This window comes from Pimephales promelas, chromosome 13, assembly GCF_988280905.1.
Source record: "Pimephales promelas chromosome 13, fPimPro1.hap1.1, whole genome shotgun sequence".
Taxonomy (NCBI): Eukaryota; Metazoa; Chordata; class Actinopteri; order Cypriniformes; family Leuciscidae; genus Pimephales; species Pimephales promelas.
In genome coordinates, this window is record NC_142781.1 from 8,357,540 (window position 1) to 8,382,641 (window position 25,102).

The following is a 25,102-nucleotide window of genomic DNA, read 5'->3' on the forward strand; positions in this document are numbered from 1 at the left end:
ATAGACAGATCTGATAAATTATAAAATGCAATGACATAAAAAAAAATCCTTTATAACCACTAGGTGAAACCATCAGTACATGGCTGTTCCATTAAATAGTGCTTTCCTCAATGGTGGAAAAACAATCTATTATACTGAATATCTAAATGGATGCTGTTTTGTTTAAGAAACCTCTGGATAACAGTATATAGGCAAATGCATTGAACATTTGAAAGATCATTCTAATAAAAAGGAATCAAAACAAAATTTTCTCTCTTTTTTTCTCAATCTTTTCTCATGTCTCATAAACTCATACTCCAACATAAGTCTTCATCTGTAATTAATTACTTCTTTGGTATTCAGGTAATATTGTGTCTGACACAAACCATGATATATTACATTCATACATAAGGACCACATTTGTAAGAACAACTAAAGAGAAGAAAGAAAGAAAGAAAGAAAGAAAGAAAGAAAGAAAGAAAGAAAGAAAGAAAGAAAGAAAGAAAGAAAGAAAGAAAGAAAGAAAGAAAGAAAGAAAGAAAGAAAGAAAGAAAGAAAGAAAGAAAGAAAGAAAGAAAGAAAGAAAGAAAGAAATACAGATTTGGAACAACATGAAGGTGAGTAAAGAATAAACATTTTTATTTTTGGTTGAACATTTTAAATTTAAGAAACAATGTGCATTTGTGAGAAGCCAGGAGAAGCCCTCAATAAAGAATTTGACTGAATGATAACCACTGGTGAAATCTTCAAAGTGTGAATCCAGGGAAGGGTGAAACTACTAAAGACGTGGAGTGCATCAATGGTGAGTGTTTTTGTGCAGAAAGTAAATAGTAATTGACATATTTCGCCACAAAATGAAAATTCTGTCATTTGTTCAACCTTCAATCTGTACGGATTTCTATCTTTAAGTATGCTTTAATAATGCAAAGGTGTAATGTTCAAAAATGCACTGGCAACTCTTCCATATAATAGAAGTGAATGGGGACTGGGTAATACGATTATCGCGATTTAACATGTCAAAAGCAAATGAAACCCATTACAATTAGTTAAGCTACGCTGGATCAACGCAACACAACAAGTAGTCAAAGGTAAACTGATGACCCATTCTATGTCTGGCAACCTCCACGTGCTTAGGCTTCTCCTGACAACAGGACAAATGTATTTGTAGCGTTCACTTTGACACATCCAGTGTGTAGGAAGCCTTAAACTGTTGTGACACCACAATGGTCGTGCTCAGTGTAGACTTGAGGCCTGTTGCATGAAGCTGGTTTCAGTTGCTACCCAGGTAAATTTAAGATAAATTTCAGCAAACTCTGTTTTTTCAGGCTCAAGAAGGTGGGTTGGTTTTTAGCGGTTCATCGCCATGGTATCTTATGCTACACAGGTAAGCTGCTAACCCAGAGCAGGTTTTATTCTGGGTTTGAGATCGCAAACCTAAACTGGACCAATCAGCTATGAGCAAAGTGATATAACACACACACACATATTTGTGCCACTCCCCCTTGGGAGCCCTCCAAGTCACTCTTGATCCAAATTAAAGCAGTTATAATGTAAGAATTTTGCGGCAAATTATTTATTATATTTATTTTAAATGAATAATAATTATTTATTATTCATATACAATTCATATAATTATTATATGAATTAACAATTAACATTAAACTTTGCATTTAAATTAATATACAGTAAATATATACATATAAATACAAGCTTTAATATAAAGCTTTTAAACTGATTAAGCTTAAGTGTTCTCTTTAACTCTTCGTGAACTTGATCTAAACCTTACGAAATGAAAATATATACATATATTTATGATCAATATATGATCATGCGATGGTTTACGATGGTGTAAATATACTGAAACATATATTGAATAATATGGGCCCTATTTTAACGATCTGAAACGCAAGTGTCAAAGCGCATGGCGCAAGTAACTTCGTGGGCAGGTCCAATCTGAAGGTCCTACAGTATTTTCCCTGCGGGATAAATGCCTCTTGCGCCTGGCGCAAATCTAAAAGAGGTTGGTCTGAAGTAGCTTCATTATTCATAGAGCATCACAGTCCCGCCCACAGCCCGAGAGAGCACTGGTGCCGGAAGTAAATTTCCTATTCATTTCTTCCATTGAGATTTTGTAAAATCCATATCTAAAGAGTATTAGATCATGTCTGAGGATAACCAGCTCATAGGCTGAACTCATAGGCATACAACATATCATTTTGAGTGAAAAAACGAAGAGAAAATCCAAAAAAATTCAAAGGTACAAGCCTGTGTACATATTTTCATTTCTGAGCAAAGGAACTACTCCTCCCATAAACTAAGTCGTCTGAAAGCCACCGTGAAAGAGCCTTTTGAGTGACTTCCAAAGCTGACGACGGCCGCGTGAACTTTTTGCTCCAGTGAATTTATATAGTGAATGTGCAGGAAAACTCCTTTTCCTCGATTTACTGAAGCTTATGCACATGCTAAAACATTGAGCATCTGGCTCGCTCATTGGCTGTGTTGCGGCTACTGTATATCCAATGGCGCGGGGTCGTCTCTGAGGTGCGACCAATGACCTTAGCCCTATGTCATTACGCGATCTTCAGTCTTCACGTACCTTCGCGGGGTTTCAGACATGTGACACGACTTCCACCAATCAGATGCATCACTGTGGGATTATGGGATTGTTCAGGATTGTGGGTAATGAAGTACTTATCCAGTATATCGTGAATAAAAGGGATTTATCTTAAAACAAGGTTAGTGCCCCATGATCTTTTGGCGTTTATATGAGCATATACAATCACTTAGTACAGCCGTAGCTGGTTTTTAGTCTACCATGTATGGTTAAGTTTTTATGGCTTATATCCTAAATGTTAATGGAGAAATTGTATTGAATTTTTACTTCCGGCACCGGCTGTGGGTGGGACTGTGACGCTCTATAGGTGTGGTTTGGGCGTAACGTGAAATAAACCAATCAGAGCGCCATCCAACATACCCTTTAAGATCAGGTGCGCATGTTGCATGACGGATTGTTTACTAGGGTTTACCAGGCGCGCGCCAGGAGCGTTCAAAGCAAGGGGGTAATCCATCGACCGGAAGTTGAAGCCTCGCGGGAGCAGAACTTCACTTGCGTTAGCATTCCCATTGACTCCCATTCATTTTGGCGTCACTTTGACAGCGAATAACTTTACATCGGAGGCGTTTAAAGACCCCATTATTTATTTCTAAAGAAACACGACAATGTATAAATAGCTCCATTACCTTGTAGCTTATGTTATGGCCCCGTAGAAGCAGTTTTAGTGAAAGTAGGCTAACGATTGCGTCATACCCACGCGACTCTCTGTCGCACAGTATTGAGACTACCATATGGACATGAGATCATTTGCAATCGGGCAAACGTGGAGGCAAAATGACAAAATAATTCATCAGAAAACCTAGCAAAATTGTCTCCATCACCTAGCTCATGGACAGCTCCTATTCACACTCTCCGCCTCTGCGAGTTTCGGAAGGGAATGATTCAGATTTCTCATGCCACAGCACTAGAAGACAGACGGGTCACTCACGTCACATTCACGTAGTCAAGCTCTGTTTGAGTCTGCGCGTCAGGGACGGAAATGATAAAAAAATCGCCAAAAACAGGCTTCAATCGTCTCAATGGAGTTCCAATGAGATCGCTCTGTCCATTTCTTTTACTGTCTATGGTTTACAGCCGAGGAGACCGACGCTCTCGTCAGGACAGTGAAAGACAGAGAGGTGACGTTGTATGTGGATGGGAGAAACCCTCGCACATCAGCGTCGGTTAAACATTATATACGTATGTTTCTTGCCACTATTGGGCAAACAGGTCTGATCCTTCAGTACTACAATTAGCCTTAAAAAATGGGTAACTAGTTTTTTTCATTTTCATGTAAACCACAATGATTTCCCTCATGTGTTAATATTTTTCCTTGTTATAATGTATGATTTGCAAAAATAAAAACTACTGCATCTGTGTTGATGAGAGAATTAGTGTATGCGTGCTGTGTACCTGCTCCATTATGGCCTAGCATGCGCGCTTAAAATGGCATTATGAACAACGCGCAACGTGCCACTGACTTTAGACTAGGTTTTTTCTGGTCAGTGGCGCAATTGTTTTCTGGAAGTATAAAATAGCTTTTTCCTTTTTGCGCTGATCCGCCCAGGGAGCGCAAGTTCATTTCCTAGTTTACCGACGTGCGTCTGTGGAGGGGAAAATCCCGCTTTGTGCGCGTGCAAAATAGGAATGAGACATGCGTTTGTGTATAAAGTCATTTGCGCCGGGTGCAAGATAGGGCCCTATATGTGAGTTAATATATTACAATAAACCCTTTAAATCCAAACAGAAAATTAACCACTAACAGATCTCCCAAGATCTCAGCAGTGGAGGGTTAACCAACAAAAACAGCCTTACCAGCTTCACCTATTACAAACAATTTGACTTTATTTCTGTCATTCGTCTACATTATTATTATTAAGTAACAGAGCTTTAGATGTTGATGATTTATTGAAAATAATTTCATTTTACAGTCACCATTATGGTGATCATTGTTTGCTTTTGTTGGGCTCTCCATTTTTGACTTCATAAAGCATTAGATTTAACTCATTGTTTGAACTGGATGCATGACACAGTCATTATGGTTTAAAAAGGTGAAATAAAATTGGTTGATAATCTGTTGGGTATTTTTGATGATTACATTATCATCATTAATTGCACACATGGAGTCCCATGTTTATCACAAAAATCTATTAATTCGCTTGAATGTTGTATTAAAAATGCTGTTGTATTAATCTCATACTTTGATCTAAAACACATTTTTATGTTACAATGCATTCTGGGAGCTATCATGCATGTATTGCAGCATGAACCATGTCACCATTGTTGAGATTCATACACTGATTCCTGATGTCTGTTTCAAAATGTTTTGAGTACAATGAGGTTAAAAAAAGTATCTGATCTTAACAAAAATGCTGATCCTCTTGCTATCAGTGTTCATAATCCAATGTTTAAATGCATCAAAGTGATGTAACATACTTTTGTAATAAATCTTGGGATGAGGAATGTGACTCAGTATAATTAATAATCATTATGACATCATCAATAAATTATGTAATAAAAGACTATCCCAAAAATGTATTGTGGCTTTTTTTTTTAGCAATATGACTGTCTTAAACACACATTTTCAGCAATCAGAGAAAAACTATTGATAAAATGTTAAAGGTCAAGAGCCCAATAAAAGCAAACACAGATCATCATAATGGTGACCAGAAACATTATTCTTTTCAATAAATCGTCAACATCCCTGTTAATTCTCAATAATAACTTCTGTAGACACCTGAAATAAATAAGGTCAAACTGTTAGTAATAAGTTCATCAGAGATCTTTAGAGATCTGTTAGTCTTTAATGTACTGTTGGGATTTAAATGGTTTCTGTTGTCTGAGTTTTGCGGGTCACCATTGTGCTGAAAAGTAGAGCCTGTGCTTCAGTCCAGCAGAAGACCAAAAAACTTTGATGATACTTTTTGCAATATCCAAAAAAAATGTAATATTGCAGTGATATCTGTTAGCTACATTAAGCAGATGTTAAATAAATACAAATAAATGCTTGGACTATCATAGTCCCAGCATTCTTTGATATGTTTCTACACCAGAAATTTACGATTTTGAATGTATGTAGAAAACAAGTGCCTTAAATTTCTCGGGAATGTGTTACTCAATTAATGACATTCCACAGTGAATTTATCATTAATAATAGTAAAAAAGTGGCAATTCCTTATGTATTATTCAATATATTTTATATATGAAACAATATATTAATGCAGTATATAATTTAATATATTTTTTTCAATATATTTACGAAATATATTTTATTGTTCATAAATATATGGAAATATATATTTTCGTTAAGGCATTTGTATGTTTTTTATGTCAACTGCAAACCCAATCTGAAGGTCAAGTTTGTTCAACTAGCTTCCTGCAACAGGCCGATGTCGTCAAGCTCCACAAATGACAGAACTGTTTTGCCCGGATATTAAAAAATCTGTTTCACATACGGAAGATATATTTGGGACTTGAGGGTGAGTAAATGATCACAAATTTTCTGGGTCAACTATTCTTTTAAAGGGTTCTTTATGCTGTGCCGCTGGCAGAATATGAGAACTGAGGGAAGTGTGGTCTTCTATCACTGTCAAAAGACTCCATATTTTCATCTGGAAAAAAAAAAGAGAAAATGAAATGAATTCTTCTTTTTCATTTCATATCATTATAAAGCCACCTGTAAATCACCACTAGATGGCACCTTCGATATCAACCAAATATATTTGAGAGCTACTGTAAGCATGTCGTGTAATGTCACCTTGGCCTGGGGGTGTGATGGTGATGGTCTGCCCTGTAAACTCCACATCAAAATAGCGAGTGTCTGTTTCTGAGGTCACCTGAGGCTTAAAAGGTGGAACAAGCTGTGCAGAAACAGAAAAACAATATTATACTTGAGTGACCTCCATATGCAACATGGAGGGATGTCGTAGTATCCCACATAGCAACATTTTGACAGTCCAGATCCGGCCCACATCTGGCACACGTGGAAAGATGATCTGGACCACAAGCAGGCCATAGAAATGCCACATGTCAGCCAAGAGCAAAGAAATAAACTAGAACTCTGGCTATTCTGTGCTGTCTCAGACGGCGATATGTTTGTCCCGTTTTAGCCACCGTAGCTTCTTCGAAAGGGAGAGGTGAGCAGTGGGCTGAGCCCTTAGTGCATCGCAACCGAACCGCTAGATGCCGCTAAAAATCACACTGCACCCTGCACAATGTCTTATTTTATCTTCAGTTGATTTCATCTAAGACTGTGGCTGGAAGTCAGTTAGTTCTTGTTTCTGCTTGTTTCTTTTTCTGTTATCTTCTTTCCTTCAGTGATTCTGTGTGTTAACAGGTGTATTAAGGCTGAGATGACTCCATATACAGAGTTTGATTTTGTGGCTCAGATAAGGTCCAGTTCTGGTTTATTTCTTTGCTCTTAGCTGACGTGTGGTATTGCTATGACCTGGTTGTGGCACAGATCTGGCAAACTGGAGTGGGCCGTCATTCCACGCCGCGTTGGGCCAGATCATCTTTCTACATGTGCCAGATGTGGGCCGGATCTGAGACGTCACAATGCTGCTGTGTATCATTTTGTCAATGACTATGTGATTATTATTATTTACCTTCCTCTCATAAACATCTTGCCACTCAGTGCCTTCAAAGAACTTATGCTGCATGATTTCTTTTGCATCATCAGGACCTCCACCTAACCTGCAGACAAAAAACAAAACAAAAAAACAACAACCTAAGAACAGATAAACAAACACCTAAACAGCCAGATTCCCTTGTTACCTTTAAGGTAACAAGGGAAAGCCTCTTCCAATAACATCTTTCAGAGAACTGTTAACAAAATCGCACTCATATGCAAAAGTATGCTTTCACTATTTTTTCACAGTTACACATGAAAGTTACAGTTACACAGTTACAGTTCTCTTACGAGAGCTTCTCTCGTATTGCGTAAGCTAGCTTACGCTACGGGAAAGATTAATCTTTTCTGAGAAGTTGAAGCCAAAAAATTATCCTTTAATTTTGTATCCATTGTCAACGCAGTTCAGCTGCAGCAGACCATGAGCCGGCTAGCTAGCAGCTCATTGGTTCGCTCAGGGAGAACCGCTACAGGGAACTCGGTTGAACTCTGGGCCAATGAGAAGCTGACACGCTCTCATTGTGTCAAAGCCCGCCAAAACGGCGTGGCCCCGAGTCTATAAATAGGCGAGTTTCCCGCTGTTTTCCAATTTTTGTCAATTCAGCGGGGCTCTACTCACCTGCTGATCCCCGAGAGGAAGCCGTCGAGAAGGCATCTCTTAGTGAGCGTGAACAGTCTGAGGAAGCCTGCTGTCTTCGCCATCTTCAGCCATCTTCAACCATCCTGTGAGCTAACGCCATCCGGCGACGTATCCTTACATTTGTATTTTGCTTGTGTAACTTCACAAAAAACCAGCGGGCATCTTTTTAAAGATGCCTCGCACACCTGCAGTCCTGGAGTCCCGCACTGTATGAGGGACGAGCCGCTTACAGCTGTGCCGACCGCGGCTAGCTTTATTTACTTTACAAGAGAGCTAGCCCGCCCCCCGTGCATAGCTTAAACGAAAATGGGTTTATGGTGTGTTAGTTCCGCCGAGGCTGGAACTGTTCGCTACTGTCACGCCCTCTTATCTGCTCGTGCTATTCAGCTTGTGTCTTTACCGCTGTGGCTCAGTGGTAAAACACAAAGCTTTTCGCGCCAGAGACCCGTGTTCGATTCCGGCTCTTGCAGATAATTTTATGCAGCTCTGAGCTCGCGGCCAGCTTTCTTACGTTACAGAAAGCGGCCGCGCTCTCCCGCGCACATGCGTCAGCGGTGACATGAGAAACGAGTGTGTTTTTAGCCCGCCGAGGTCGGTTAAGCACCCTTCTCTCTATCGTTTCTCGTTCCTTGTTCGAGCGGCCGAAAATATCTATATTGCAGCAACGAGCCTGTCATAACATGAACGCCTGCAATAACGCAAAAAATATGGACGTAGTCTCCGTGACGTCACCCATAGGTTTCTGAAGAGCGTTTTTGAAGCCTAAAGTGGGTGAGGCCGGCCGTCGCCATCTTGGCAGTGCGTCACCTCTCGTCACTACCGGATAAATTAAAATGGGCAAAGAGGCGGGGCGCGGGTGGAGCTGAGGTACTAATCCGATATGCTACTGCCCTTGTGCTGAATTGACAGCTGATTGAAAAAGTAAAGCCAATGGTTAAAGTTCATGTTTTTGCCCTTCGAAATATTATAATAGTTAAGACGTAACTAAAAGTGAGACTTTTTTTATCAACTTTATTAATCTCACAAGGGGCCATTAGTTAAGAGCATGTATACAAGCAGTCAACTATGTGCATCGTGTCGTGATGCATTATTATTCTGCTAGTTAAAAATGTATTAGTTACTTACAATATTGATCCAAGCTTGTGCATGTGACAGTGATTCAAAGCAAGCACATGTCAGTCGGCATCTCACGTCAAGTTCGTAAAGAGCTTTAATTCAGTCCATTTTACAATCTGATTTTGGCCGCCTCTCAGTTTCTCAGATGGGTCAAACCAAAGATATTACCTCAGAAGTTCAAGTAAATGTACTAGAAATCTGCACTCATTCAAGGGTGTGCATCTATTGCATGGACGGAGAGAACACGCTGAAATTATCAGACATCCATTAGTGCATGTGAAGGAAACAACTGGAAATACAGCGCTCTCGGTCGTTCTCTCCATACTCAACACGACGGAATCCAACGGCGTGCACGGGCGAAGGTATAATACATGTATTAAATTGTATGAAATAATCCCGGAAAAAGCACAAACACAGCTGAGAGTGACGCTGACAGACAGCAGACAAACGACTAGCATTGAAAGCGGCGGCAAGAATCCACCTGTCACTAAAGTGGCCACACCCTTAATTATGCAGAACTTTAAGGCTTAAATATATTTTAAACAGATGAGTTGCAAAAAAATTCACCCCCCTCACAGTCGTCATGAAGGGCAAAATTAGCAATATAAACCAAAACAACTATTTGCCACCGGGCTGTAAACATGTTTTTTTCTGCTGTGAACTTAGACATTTTAACTTGGGAGAGATACAGATTTGACTCGCTTTTGCAGCCAGCCTCATGTGGCCACTCGATGAATTGCAGTTTAATTCACTTCCGTGTTGGCTTCAAGAGAGAGACAGGGTGGTTGCCCTTTGCTTTTCAGGCTATATTTAGTCTTGTGCCGCTTACAGCGCTCACGTTTCTAACACGCACTTGCGCGCGCGTCACTTCTGCAGTCTGTATCAGGCTAAAATGCAATCAGGCATAAGTGCATAATGTCTGGCTTATATTACGCCAAACATGCTATAAGTGTAGTATATGTTCCCACAATTCCCGCGTTCCCAATTATGTGCCCGCGACCATGCTCGCTCATCACACCATGACTCTCTCCCCATTCACGTTATCCGGAAGTCACTCACTAAACAGCCATTGGCTGTTCGCGAGCCGTCACGCACAAGCACTGTAAGCGCGCTCACACACACTTGTTCAACCTGCTATGTGTATACACATACATGCGTATGTATACACACGCCTTTTGTGTAGAATATGTGCCCACAATCCAGTGTTCGCCCATACACAAAAGCACCACACTCCCCGTGTCTCTGTCAGAGCTCATCTATTTTTCTTAAGGAGCGAGGACGCGCTAGCCCAGGAGTGGCCCAGCCGCCCGCTTTATGCATTCCCTCTAGTCTCCCTGTTGCCACAGGTTTTACAGAGGATCAGGGAAACACGCCACTCGGTGCTCCTCATAGCCCCGTGTTGGGAGAGTCAGACTTGGTTCCCGGAGCTCGCTCAGCTGTCGCAGACAGCCCCATGGCCCATTCCAGTCAGAGCAGAACTCCTCTCTCAAGCTCGTGGCACGATCTGGCATCCCCATCCTCAGCGCTGGGCGCTTCATGCTTGGGTGATCAACGACTATCCGTTGCCTTGCCAGAGGGAGTGTTAAACACGATCATGAATGCCAGAGCGGCTTCTACTAGGAAGCTCTATGCGTCAAAATGGTCTGTGTTCTCAAAATGGTGCACCGACAAAAAACTAGACCCACAGCGGTGCGAGGTGTCGTCTTTGGTCGTCTTCCTTCAGGAGATGCTGGATAAGGGCAGGTCCCCATCCACTCTCAAGGTTGGATGGGCTTCCCCTTCCACCTTTGTCAGATTTTACAATCTGGAAGTACCTGCCCTGCAGGTAAAGCTACTAGCAGTCTAGTATGCTTCAGCTGTTATGTTGAGCTGCACTATTGGGAGTCATACTCAAACAACCAGTGTGCCGCTTGTTCTTCCCTCATGTGCTTATGTACTACACAATCACCGACCCGCTTGCTGGCCCTTTTATATTCACATACATTATTTTCCCACTTATAAGGGTTCCCCGGGATCTTTCCCCCGGGACTCATTGTAGATGCTTGGCTTACGCAATACGAGAGAACCTCTCGTAAGAGAACGAATCGGTTACCTAACGTAACCTCGGTTCTCTCTAGATGAGGGAACGAGTATTATGTTCCCGGCCGTGCTTGCACTACTAGCGTTCTCGCTTCATTGAATGAAAACCGGAAAACAGCGGGAAACTCGCCTATTTATAGACTCGGGCCACGCCGTTTTGGCGGGCTTTGACGCAATGAGAGCGTGTCAGCTTCTCATTGGCCGCGAGTTCAACCGAGTTCCCTCATAGGCTGTAGCAGTTCTCCCTGAGCGAACCAATGAGCTGCTGGCTAGCCCGCTCATGGTCTGCTGCATCTGAAGTGCGTTGACAATTGATACAAAATTAAAAGATAATTTTTTGGCTTCAACTTCTCAGAAAAGATGAATCTTTCCGTAGCGTAAGCTAGCTTACGCGATACTCATTCCCTCATCTAGAGAGAACCTCGTTTTCATGCTACACCTCTTTCACAGCAATTCCTTAAAACACAATAGGGCTTTTCACACCCTGGGTCATTCTAAACACCGGGTAAATGGAAATCCTGGGTTTAGGTTATTTTGTTTTAAAAATGAATAGTGGATTTTTAAAACAAAATAATTCTAAAAAAAATTCCTAAACCCTGGATTAATTTTGTAATTTGCATCCCAATTAACACTTGATCTCACAGTGATCTCTCCATATGATCACAATGTGAGAAGTCACAGTGAGCTAAAAGTGTAACCACACAGTGCACTCGGAGTGTGCTCATATTATGGCCACAATGTGAGTCACTCCAGCAAGAAATGTTATTTGGACTCCAACATCGCTCAGACGTCAAAGTTTGGTTGAAAATGAAAATTGGGTTGAGGTCTAAACATTTGATGTCTGGCTCCAGCGTCATTAAACAACTCCACAAACAGCATTACCAGCTTCACTTATTACTAACCAGATTGACTTTATTTCTGTCATGTGTGGAAAAGTTTTTATTGAGATTAACAAAGGTTAAATGTTGATCATTTATTGAAATTAATAGTTTGGCTTGATGTCATGGTGTCATGGTATGGTGATCAGGGTAGGCTAGGCAGTTTGACTCTTGATGTTTTAATGTTAGTTTTTCTCTGGTTGCTGTAACTGTTTGTTACAGTAAAAGAAAACAGTAAAAGAAAATTTTATCAGATTATATCTTTTGCCACTTGATGATGACGACGATAATGATTATTTGGTCTGGGTGAATACTCGATTCTGACTGGCTGCAGCCTGAAGGGTGTCCATTAGAGCACACCTAGTAAAGGAGTTCTGATGAAACTGACTGTTTACCGTTCGAAATTAATAAATAAATGCGCTGGCTACATCAGCAATAAGTAACTATAGCAACAGTAGTTGCTCAAGTATTCATTTGCAATTTATTGTATCAAAACATCTAGTTAGCCGTTATTCTATGCCTACCTGTGTGTTTTAATTATATGTAAAAAAAAAAGTGTAATGGGCGTTGATCGAACGTTGGGCAGTCATCAAATTTTGGTTGGAATAAACCAAACAAAAAAGTGGAATGCATGGCCATACACTTATCACCAGCTTCACTTAAAACTAACCATATTTACATTAATTTCCATTATAATAAAATCATATTTTGTATTTTAAAGTCATCATGTCCTGTCATTAGCATTAGCGTTTTTTTCTTTAGTTGTTTTCTTGACCCTTGACTCTTTAACATTTAAATTTTTTGGGGAAAAATTTCAAATAAATAAACAAACAGGAACTAGGAACAAAACACAGACCAGAAGTGGTGTGACACAAAATACAAGGACTCCGTAAAACACACTGAAACAGACTGGGGTATGTGCACAGGGAATAGTCAATGATAATGGGGAAAGGCTGAGTGCAATGATCAGTGATGAGGAACAGCTGCGTGCAATGACAAGACAAGAATCGTGGGAAATGTAGTTCATAAGTGAATGACACCGTAGGGAAGGAGGACATCTAGTGGACACCTGGGTAAAACAAACACTCAACACTGTGACATAACCCCCTCCCTACGAAGCGGCTACCAGACGCTCCATCAGACCAGAGCGGGACAGGAAGGAAACATCAGGGCGGGACAGAAGGGAGGGACCAGGGGGAGGGACAGGGCGGGATGGGAGGGAAACATAGTCCATCGGGCGGCCAGGGCGAAACAGAGAGTCCATCGGGCGGCCAGGGCAAAACAGAGAGTCCATCGGGCGGCCAAGGCAAAACAGAGAGTCCATCGGGCGGCCAGGGCGAAACAGAGAGTCCATCAGGCGGCCAGGGCGAAATAGAGAGTCCATAGGGCGGCCAGGGCGAAACATATAGTCTATCGGGCGGCCAGGGCGAAACAGAGAGTCCATCGGGCAGCCAGGGCGAAACAGAGAGTCCATCGGGCGGCCAGGGCGAAACAGAGAGTCCATCGGGCGGCCAGGGCGAAACAGAGGGTCCATCGGGCGGCCAGGGTGAAACAGAGGGTCCATCGGACAGCCAGGGCGGTGAAGACCCCTTGGACGGCCAGGGTGGTGAAGACCCCTCGGACGGCCAGGGCGGTGAAGACCCCTCGGATGGCCAGGGCGGTGCAGACCCCTAGGGCGGCCAGGGCGGAGCAGACCCCTCAGGTGGCCAGGGCGGAGCAGACCCCTCGGGCGGCCAGGGCGGAGCAGACCCCTCGGGCAGCCAGGGCGGTGATGCCCTCTCAGGACCAGACACTGGCTCAGGACCAGTCACCGGCTCAGGAACAGACACCTGCTTGGGAACAGACACCGGCTCGGGAACAGATAGAAGAACTGTAACAGCCATAAGAACAGACAGAAACACAGGAACAAATATTGTCTCTGGCTCTGGAACAGGCACTGACTCCAGCTCTGGAACAGGCACTGGCTCTGCCTCTGGAACAGGCACTGGCTCTGCCTCCGGCTCTGGAACAGGCACTGTCTCTGCCTCCGGCTCTGGAACAGGCACTGGCTCTGCCTCCGGCTCTGGAACAGGCACTGGCTCTGCCTCCAGCTCTGGAACAGGCAATGGCTCTGCCTCCAGCTCTGGAACAGGCACTGGCTCTGCCTCCGGCTCTTGAACAGGCACTGTCTCTGCCTCCGGCTCTGGAACAGGCACTGGCTCTGCCTCCGGCTCTGGAACAGGCACTGGCTCTGCCTCCAGCTCTGGAACAGGCAATGGCTCTGCCTCCAGCTCTGGAACAGGCACTGGCTCTGCCTCCAGCTCTGGAACAGGCACTGGCTCTGCCTCCGGGCTCTGGAACAGGCACTGGTTCTGCCTCCGGCTCTGGAACAGGCACTGGCTCTGCCTCCGGCTCTGGAACAGCAGCCACTGGCTGAGGAACTGCCGACACCGGCTAAGGAACAGCCACTAAAACAGAAATGGTCACAAGGACAAACATAGAAACAAACACTGGGTCTGGAACAGACATTGCCTCTGGCTCTGGAACAGGCACTAGCTCTGCCTCCGGGCTCTGGAACAGGCATTGGTTCTGCCTCCGGCTCTGGAACAGGCACTGGCTCTGCCTCTGGGCTCTGGAACAGGCATTGGTTCTGCCTCCGGCTCTGGAACAGCAGCCACCGGCTGAGGAACTGCCGACACCGGCTAAGGAACAGCCACTAAAACAGAAATGGTCACAAGGACAGACACAAACATAGAAACAAACACTGGGTCTGGAGCAGACATTGCCTCTGGCTCTGGAACAGGCACTAGCTCTGCCTCCGGGCTCTGGAACAGGCACTGGTTCTGCCTCCGGCTCTGGAACAGGCACTGGCTCTGCCTCCGGCTCTGGAACAGGCACTGGCTCTGCCTCCGCCTCTGGAAAAGGCACTGGCTCTGCCTCCGGCTCTGGAACAGGCACTGGCTCTGCCTCCAGCTCTGGAACAGGCACTGGCTCTGCCTCCAGCTCTAGAACAGGCACTGGCTCTGCCTCCGGCTCTGGAACAAGCACTGGCTCAGGAACTGCCGACACCGGCTTAGGAACAGCCACTAAAACAGAAATGATCACAAGGACAGACACAAACACAGAAACAAACACTGGGTCTGGAACAGACATTGGCTCCAGCTCTCTAACAGGCACTGGCTCTGCCTCCGGCTCTGGAACCCGCATTGGCTCTACCTCCGGCTCTAGAACGGGCACTGGTTCTGCTTCCGGCTCTAGAACAGCAGATCCTGGCTCTGGCTCGGGAAAAGCAGACACTGGCTCCGGATTTGGAGCAGCAGACATGGGCGTGTCCAGGATCCGTGCCAGACGCTCCAGATAGTCCAGGTCCATGAAGGCAGACAGAACGTGAACAGTCCCTGACTGGGCAGACGGAACGTGAACAGTCTCTGACTGGGCAGAATGGGCAGACAGAAAGTGAACAGTCTCTGGCTGGGCAGACGAGACGTAAACAGTCTCTCGCTGGGCAGACTGGACGTGAACAGTCTTTCGCTGGGCAGACATGACGTGAACAATCTCTCGCTGGGCAGACGGGACGTGAACAGTCTCTCGCTGGGCAGACGTGATGTGAACAGTCTCTCGCTGGGCAGACAGGACGTGAACAGTCTCTCGCTGGGCAGACGGGACGTGAACAGTCTCTCGCTGGGGAATTGATCATTGGTAACACTTTGCAATAAGGTTTTTTTTAGTTAACATTAGTGAACTACTTTAGATAACATGAACTAAGAATGAACAATACTCAAGCATTTAATCATTTTAGTTAATTTTAATGTCGACATTTCCTAATACATTATCAAAATCAAAAGTTTTATAAAATCTCTCAGATTTAATTTAAAATATCTTTATTTTTGTTCTGAAGATAAAAGAAAATGTCTTACGGATTTAAAAAGAAAAAAAATGAAGGTGAGTAAAAGGTTCACTCATTTTTGAGTGAACAATCCCTTTAAGAATTAACATAGTGGCATCAATCAGTTTGAGTTTAAAAAAAAAAAAACAATGGTGCAACAGCACAAATGGAAGTAAATAATATTGAAATATCTGGCAAACAACAAAACTTGTTACTGAAAAATTGTCTATATGCAATATACAGCCTAGGGTCAGTGAGTATACTAACATTGATTCTGGACAAATATAATGTAATTGAATGTAAAACTATGCGAGTGGCTGTATGGTGCAGCAGGATTTAAGGCAGCCTTTGAAGTCATTGCTGGATGCCGCTAGTGTGCATACACTCATCCGCCAGATCCCCTTCAATAACTTCCATAACTCAATCACAAAACCAGTCACAAGTTGCACGGGTATTTGTGGCAACAGCCAACAATCCATTGTATGAGTCAAAATTATCGATTTTTCTTGTATGCCAAACATCATTAGTATATTAAGTAAAGATCATGTGAATTCAGCTCAGTCACGAACATAAATGGACAACCTTAGAGGCGATTTTATCAATGTTTCAATTTTTTTGAACCCTCAGATTCCAGATTTTCGTATACAGTCAGCTTTCAGGTGATGTATATATCTCAATTTAAAAAAAAAAAATACCCATGTGAATGGTTTTGTGGTCCAGGGTCAGGAAAATTACATTTACAGGTATTGTCATGCAGATACTGACAAGCTTCATTGTTGCAAGGACAGAGAACTTTGACTAAATGCCATGTCAGCCAGCTGCATGAGGCAAGGGAAAGCGAAACTTCATAAGTTTCGCATGCTTATGGAAAACACCTAAGCAATTTATACAAGTCTCTGCAGCTTTGTGAATAGGTATTAAGAAGAAACTCTTACCCAAGAACTTTTCCTGCTATTTGGGATAACTTTTGGTGAGAAGACAATATGTTTTGTAAATACAGCCAAATCCTAAAACCTACATATCCTTTAATCCAAATATGGACAGATTATTCAGGACTGCATGATCTCAGGGCTGAATCATGCATTTTTTCACAAATTTACTAAGATAAATTTAAATAATTTAAGTTAGATTCTCTCAAAGTACATGCTTTTAAATAAACAATGATATTGTGATGCATGTTTATGTGGTGTTAAGATTTTTTTAAAGATTTTCTCTGGCTGCTATAATTGTATGTTTATAAAGCATAATTGTTGTAGCTAAAAAAAGCCATGAGAAAATTAGATCAGCTGATGTTGGCTGTTTATTGATGATGATATCATCATGTAATTGCCTGAATCCCTGATCTTATTCATTGTCTGATGCTTTGATTATATAGGACTTGTGGTTTTAATATTGTTTTATTCATAATAGAAGTCATTTGATTCTACAACATATCTAGCAGTGTGGTTTATCAAATAATATACTTGGTTTTTAAAGACTATTTTGTGCACAAAAACCTTTAATCTATGGCATTACTTCGACGCACACAGACATCAAGAAACAGCATACGAATCAACAATGGTGATATTCAATATGAATCTCAACAATGGTGACAATCAAACAAAACATCCTGAAAATCAGATCAACTCTGAGCAGAAAACAAACAACAAAAAACCCAGCTGCACAATTTATTAATCCCACAATGCATGCTAGGAGATATGGGTGAGCTTTGATTGGTGGTATTCAGTATGCACTGCAGCATGAAGCGTCTCATTAATTGTCACCATTGTTGCAAAGAAAATGCTAACCACCATCGCAGTGATTTTAAAATACAATGATAGATTTTATTAAAATGAAAATTAATTAAAGTAAATCTAGTCAGTAATAAGTTGTCACGGATCACACACAGGAAACAGAAAATCCAAGAGCAGTAGTTTTTAATATTTAGGGTAATCCAAAAGCATAGTACTCCAGGCAGGGGTCAAAGTCCAAAATAATCAATCCAAACACAAGAACTAAACCAAAACAAGAACTGGCCAGATACAGACATCAGAAGTGTGGTGACATAAAACAAGGACTCTGTAGCAAACACTAACACAGACAGGGTATTTAACAATGAACTCACAATGAATAACAAGGAACAGCTGGGTACAATGATTATGGGGAACAGCTGAATGCAATGAACAGTGGTTGGTACAGACAAGGATTGTGGGGAATGCAGTTCATGAAAGGATGAAACCGTGGGGAAGAGGACCTCTAGACTACCTGGGGGAAACACAAACCAGACACTGTGACATAACCACCCTCTACGGAGCGTTTACCAGACACTGCAAGGCCCACAAAAAACAAACAAAACAATAGTCCAAGAGGGAGGTGGAACCGTGGAGGATAAAGGCCAATTTATACTTCTGCGGTAGGTACGGCGTAGGATACGCACAGACGCGTCCCATACCGCGTACCCTTCGCCGTTGCCTGACACGCACCTCTTCAAAAATGTAACTACACGTCGCGACGACGCGTACCGCAAGATCGGTGATTGGTCGGCTTGGTGGCATCGCATTTCCTCCTACGCATTTCCGCACGTACCTTCTCACGCATTTCCACACGTACCATCTCCTCCGACGTCTTCTCTCATTTCTGACTTTCAGTTTTAGTAATTTCACTAAAATTAACTGTTTTTCCACCTCAATAAGCTCCAACTCAAACATGATCCACTCTGCCGTGAGGAATCTAAACACAGTGGAACATTAAAACCCTCCGCCGCCAACTAGCGTTTTGGAGCAGTACTGCAGAGCAACCAAGACCTGAACGCAGAAGTATAAATGCTCACAACGGTGTCGCCTACGTGCGAAGCCAATGCCGTACACTACGGCGTACCCTCGACGCAGAAGTATAAATTGGCCTTAAGGGGGCCAGGTCCATAGAGGGGCACAGGAACAAGAGGTGACAGTTTAGTCGGTGGCCGGAGTCCATCGGGCGGCCAGGGCGAAACAGAGAGTCCATCGGGCGGCCAGGGCGAAGGAGAAGACAGTCCTTCGGGCGGTCAGGGCGGAGACGACCCCTCGGGCGGCCAGGGCAGAGACGACCCCTCAGGCGGACCGGGCAGAGACGACCCCTTGGGCATCCACAGCGGTGAAGACCCCCTCGGGCGGCCACGGCGGTGAAGACCCCTTTGGGCGGCCAGGGTGGAGACGATCCCTCATTCGGACCGGGCAGAGACGACCCCTTGGGCGTCCACGGCGGTGAAGACCCCCTCGGCGGTGAAGACCCCCCTGGGGCGGCCACGGCAGTGAAGGCCACGTCGACCCCTCAGGCGGCTAGGGCGGAGACGACCCCTTCACAGCGGTGAAGGCCACGAAGGCCACGGCGGTGAAGACCCCCTCGGGCGGTCACGGCGGTGAAGGCTCTGGAACAGGCACTGGCTCCGGCTCTGGAACAGGCACTGGCTCCGGCTCTGGAACAGGCACTGGCTCCGGCTCTGGAACAGCAGACACCAGCTTAAGAACAGCAGACATCGGTTCAGGAATGGCCACTAGAACAGTAACGGCCACAAGGACAGACACAAACACAGACACTGGCTCTGGAACAGACACTGGCTCTGGAACAGACACTGGCTCCGGCTCTGGCTCTGGAACAGACACCACAGGCATGTCCAGGATCCGAGCCAGACACTCCAAATAGTCCAACAGTGTCTTCGCTGCCACGTGAATGGGCATCTCCTGATCCGTCTCTGACGGGGCAGATGTGGCGTGAACAGACTCTGACTGGGCAGACGTGACATGAACAGACTCTGACTGGGCAGACATGACGTGAACAGTGTCTGACTGGGCAGAAGTGACGTGAACAGTCTCCGACTGGGCAGACGAGACGTAAACAGTCTCTGGCTGGGCAGATGGGACGTGAACAGTCTTTGACTGGGCAGACGAGACGTGAACAGTCTCCGACTGGGCAGACGAGACGTAAACAGTCTCTGGCTGGGCAAAAGGGATGTGAACAGTCTCTGGCTGGGCAGACGGGACATGAACAGTCTCTGACTGGGCAGACGGGACATGGACAGTCTCTGACTGGGCAGACGGGACGTGAACAGTCTCTGGCTGGGCAGACGTGACATGAACAGTCTCTGACTGGGCAGAAAAGACGTGAACAGTCTCAGGCTGGGCAGTGATGACATAAACCGACTCTGACTGGACAGGGGCAGGTCTCCTTCTCCTCTTCCTCCTCCTCCTCCTCTGTCCTTTCTGACAGATGTGTACCAACTCTGGACTGGCCGAAACCATTGATGAAGTCCCAGCGCTCGATGAGACCAGTGGTGAAGCCTCAGCTGCCCTGACCTCCTCATGCCTTTGTGTGCACCTAGAATGCAGTTCATGAAAGGAAGATACCGTGGGAAAGTCATGCATGTCACATTTTTTTACGGTGCTAATTCCCACTAAAATTCAACATCTGTCTTGATGTTGGAGCTTGACGCCAAACAAACGTTGGGTTTAGACGCCAACCTGACTTTCATTTTCAACCAAAATATGACGTCTGACTGATGTTGGATTAGTTGGAGTCCAACGTCTTATCCTGACATTACATTGACGTACTGTGCCTGCTGGGTAATGTTGGAAGATGGCGAGCCCAAAAAGACAGCAGAACATTAGCTAAACACAAACGCTTTGAAGAAACTGACAGACAAGTGTGTCAGTATTATAGCCGAAAAATTAAATAAGGGGTTGCCCATAACCACAGTCGTCATCCAGCTGAAGGCACTTGACATCGCCATCATTTCTTATTTCACCTACATAGTCTTCTCTGTCAATATCATTGAAGCATGTATTTAAATGGTATTTAAATATGAAAAACAAGCAAAATTATTTTCAAATATATAATTTCATCTTGAAAGGGGGGGGGGGGGTGTTGTCTTATATTCAGGGTCGTCTTATGAACAATAGGTAAGAGTCTGGCACTGCTAATCAAATGCCCTTAATTAATTGATCATCAGAAATTGTGATCACGTCTAAAAAGAGGAGATGTTAAATGTTGAAGTAGCCCAGTCCAGTCCAGACCTCAAGTCCAGACCTCAAGTCCAGACCTCAACCTGACTGAAGTGTTGCGGCGCAACCTTAAGACAACTGTGCAGAAACAAATTCCCACAAACCTCAATGAACTGAAGTAACATTATGAGAAGAACGGGGAAAAAAAATCCTCCAGAACAATGCGAGAGACTGATATTGTCATACAGAAAATCATACTTTATTGCTGTTAAAATTGACTCAAACAATTGAATCAAAGGGGGTACTTGGTTCGTCACCCATGGCTTTTCCACTTTGGCTTTATTTTGGTTAAATTAATAATGACACAGTGATAATGACACTTTCACTTTAGACGCAGTTGCTCCATTGCGGTTAAAGAAGATTAAATAAACCAACACCATGGTACAAGCAGCACACTCAGGCCCTTAAGAGAGCAGCCAGAAAAATGGAGCGCAAATGAAAAAAAAAAAAAAAAAAAAAACTAGAGGTATTTCGGGTTACATGGACAGAAAGCTAGATTGCTTACAGAGAGGCCTTAAAAGCTGCTATACGTAGATCTGCTTATTTTTCAACCCTATTAGAAGAAAATAAACATAATCCTAGGTATTTATTTGAAACAGTGGCTAAATTAACAAAAGTTTCAAGCAAAGAAGTGTCCAAGCAACACAGCATTAATAACTTTATTACCTTTTTCACTTATAAGATTGATAATATCAGGGACAAAATTTTAACTATGCAACTGTCTACTACAGTATCGGGTCAGGGAATGCATTGTAGGCTCCCTGAGAAAAAATTGTATTCATTTGTTGCTATAGGAGAGGAAGAATTTTGCAAACTCATTAATTCATCTAAATCGACAACTTGTAAGTTAGACCCTATACCGACTAAGCTACTGAAGGAGATGCTTCCAGATGTCATAGATCCTCTTTTTAATATCATTAATTCGTCTTTGTCGATAGGATACGTACCAAAAACCTTTAAGACATGATTAATGATTAACTTAATCATTCAAAATTAGTCAACTACAAGCCGATCTCGAATTTACCTTTTCTGTCAAAGATATTATATACAGTATCCTCACAACTGTGTTCCTTCCTTGAAAGAAATGATATCTGCGAGGATTTTCAGTACGGATTTAGACCATACCATAGTTACCGAGACAGCTCTCATTAGAATCACAAATGATTTGCTCTTATCATCCGATCGTCGTTGTATCTCCCTATTAGTGTTACTTGATCTTAGTGCTGCATTTGACACAATTGACCACAACATTCTTTTAAAGGTGCCATCTGTCGAAAAAAAAATCAAATCTTACTCCATATTCCATACCAGATGGGGGCAGTATACCTCTAGAAAGTGAGTTGTGCCGTGTGCGTGCACACTCTCACGTCTTCAAACAACACGGGCGAGCGCTGTCTTGCTCTCTCTCCCTCATGCATATTAATCAAATCAATTGACATGATAGTAAAAGGTTGGAAGCATTTGGAGATTTTTAGAGCTTAGAGACTCAATGAACAACATCTCAACACTAAATTATAAAGACCGTCTCATGGACGCCTGTCTCAAATATAAGCTGGTGCATTTTGACGATATGGGAAAATAAAGCCCAGACTATTATTTTAAGTTTTACGGTATTCGTTTTGTTCATATTACATTTTTATTGTTAGTTTGAATTAATTTGACAGACAGCATTCGCTGATGTTGATCAACCTAGCGCCATTCAGAGCTGCCAACTCTCACGAATTCACCGTGAGACACGCAATCGACACTTTTCACACGCTCTCACTCCACACATCACGTTTGTCACGCACAGAAAAGGACACGGAGACCGACAGACTAGACAGAGCAGGTCAGTTATGATATATAAAAAAATCTCAGCTCTCAGATTCTGTCAATTTTATTGCACAATTCAAACAATAAATACGGTTTTGGCGCTTGTAAATGTTACACGACAGATCTCTAGCACACGTGAACCGATCATCTCTACTACACTCTAAAAAATGCTGGGTTGTTTTAACCCAACTTTGGGTCAAATATGGACTAACCCAGCCATTGGGTTAAATTTTTACATTACATTTTTAACCCAACATTTCGGGTTTGTCCATATTTGACCCAAAATTGGGTTAAAACAACCCAGCATTTTTTAGAGTGTAGCTAATGGTAAAAGAACCCGAACACTGTTGAAAGATACAGTATGCTACAACTTACCAAAATGTATTCCTCATGCATAATATCGACCAATCATTTTTTGAACTCTACCCTGAACTGAAATGTAGTAGTTGGCTGTACTTTTCACACGATTGACATCAGGTTCAAGTACACCCACAAGCTGTGCAAGTTACTCGTGTATTGCAGTTTGGCTGGTGGTTATGTTGCCCGCCCGCATACCGCCTCCCTTGTCCGAAACTGGTATTATGACACCTGATATCATTAGGAAACATGGAATCAGCTTTCACTGTATGCTGATGATACTCAGCTCTATATTTATTCAAAATCTAATGAAACTTACCAATTCACAAAATTAACAGAATTATAAAAAATATTATAATGAAAAATTATTATATAACTGTTATAAAAAAATTGGATGAATGAGGAAGAATGGCATCTACGCTAATTTGAGTGTCTTAGTTTATCCCAAGGTTTTCCCACAGCCTGCCGGATTCAGGCCATATCCAGATCTGATGAGGAGCTTAGCCTGGACCCGATGACAATGCAGTGCTGAAGTGCCTCTCCCTATGGAGGATCCCTTTCCCACTCATAAAGCGGCGTGAATTTCGTTTCGCATACCTACCCCGAAGTGATGAAATAAAACAAAAATCTGTATCAAATGTATAGACAAGTAGTTTGTTCATGCAGTGTTTTGTAGGGATTTACAAACCTGTGCACATATATTCAAATGCACATAACTATAGAATCAATTCTTAATGCGCATTTGAAGTCTTTTTAGAGACATTCATATACATTTTTACTTTACAGTTACTGTAAATCCGGCCTCTAGTTCATAAACGCCAGAGGCTGGCCCCCGACTGAGCCTGGTTTCTCCCAAGCTTTTTTTTTTCTCCATTGGGTCACCTGAGGGAGTTTTAGGACACCTTTAGGTCACTTGATGCAGTTTTCCGGTTCCTTACCACTGTTGCCTTTGGCTTGCTCAATTGGGGATATTCAAATTAATTAACCAATCAATAATACCCTTGATCAGCTCTACCAAACGTGGATGTTTTTTCCACTCAGAAACAAATATTATTATTATGTTTTGATTGATACTGTGAAGCTGCTTTGATGCAATCTATATTGTGAAAAGCGCTATATAAATATACTTGACTTGACTTGACACAGTGTAATATGTCATTAATTTTGTTGTTTGTTTAAGACCTGCCAATGACCAGATGATTTTTATTATGTTCTGATATGTAAAACCATAAATTTCCAAAAGCTGTCCTTTCTTTTTCACATGAATTTATACATAATTACCTAAATGAATATTAGGAACACCTGTTCAATTTCTCATTAATGCAATGATCTAATCAACTAATCACATGGCAGTTGCTTCAATGCATTTAGAGGTGTGGTCCTGGTCAAGACAATCTCCTGAACTCCAAACTGAATTCAGAATGGGAAAGAAAGGTGATTTAAGCAATTTTGAGCGTGGCATGGTTGTTGGTGACAGACTGGCCGGTCTGAGTATTTCACAATCTGCTCAATTACTGGGATTTTCATGCACAACTATTTCTAGGGTTTACAAAGAATGGTGTGAAAAGGGAAAACCATCCAGTATGTGGCAGTCCATCTTTGGGATGTGGTGGCTTCATGCCCTGGATGTGCATCCCACAAATCTCCTTTAGGATTATTAGGAACACCATACTAATACTGTGTTTGACCCCCTTTCACCTTCAGAACTCTCGTAATTCTAAGTGCCATTGATCCAACAAGGTGCTGAAAGCATTCTTTAGAAATGTTGGCCCATATTGATAGGATAGCATCTTGCAGTTGATGGAGATTTGTGGGATGTACATCCAGGACACGAAGCTCCCGTTCCACCACATCCCAAAGATTCTCTATTGGGTTGAGATCTGGTGACTGTGGGGGCCATTTTAGTACAGTGAACTCATTGTCCTGTTCAAGAAACCAATTTGAAATGATTTAAGCTTTGTGACATGGTGCACTATCCTGCTGGAAGTAGCCATCAGAGGATGGGTACATGATGACCATAAAGGGATTGACATGGTCAGAAACAATGCTCGGGTAGGCCGTGGCATTTAAACGATTCCCAATTGGCACTAAGGCACTAAACTATATGTAAACCCTAGAAATGGTTGTGCGTGAAAATC

At 43.0% G+C, this 25,102-nt stretch overlaps 1 protein-coding gene across 11 annotated transcripts in view; it reads right to left on the reverse strand.

Moving 5' to 3' along the window:
* Positions 1 to 593: 593 nt before the first annotated feature.
* LOC120476176 (RAC-alpha serine/threonine-protein kinase) overlaps positions 594 to 25,102 on the reverse strand; it is a 99,886-nt gene continuing 75,377 nt past the window's right edge. For 10 of the 11 annotated variants that reach the window (XM_089118402.1, XM_089118401.1, XM_089118403.1 and 7 more), the window contains 3 exons: positions 7,180 to 7,267; positions 6,330 to 6,432; positions 594 to 6,183 (listed from right to left, as the gene is read on the reverse strand). In XM_089118402.1, the coding sequence (XP_088974528.1) occupies positions 6,104 to 6,183; positions 6,330 to 6,432; positions 7,180 to 7,267 (271 nt within the window). In that variant the 3' untranslated portion in view covers positions 594 to 6,103. Of the gene's footprint in view, positions 6,184 to 6,329; positions 6,433 to 7,179; positions 7,268 to 17,731; positions 18,025 to 25,102 lie in introns of those variants that run through there. The other variant, XM_089118410.1, reaches the window with a different exon arrangement.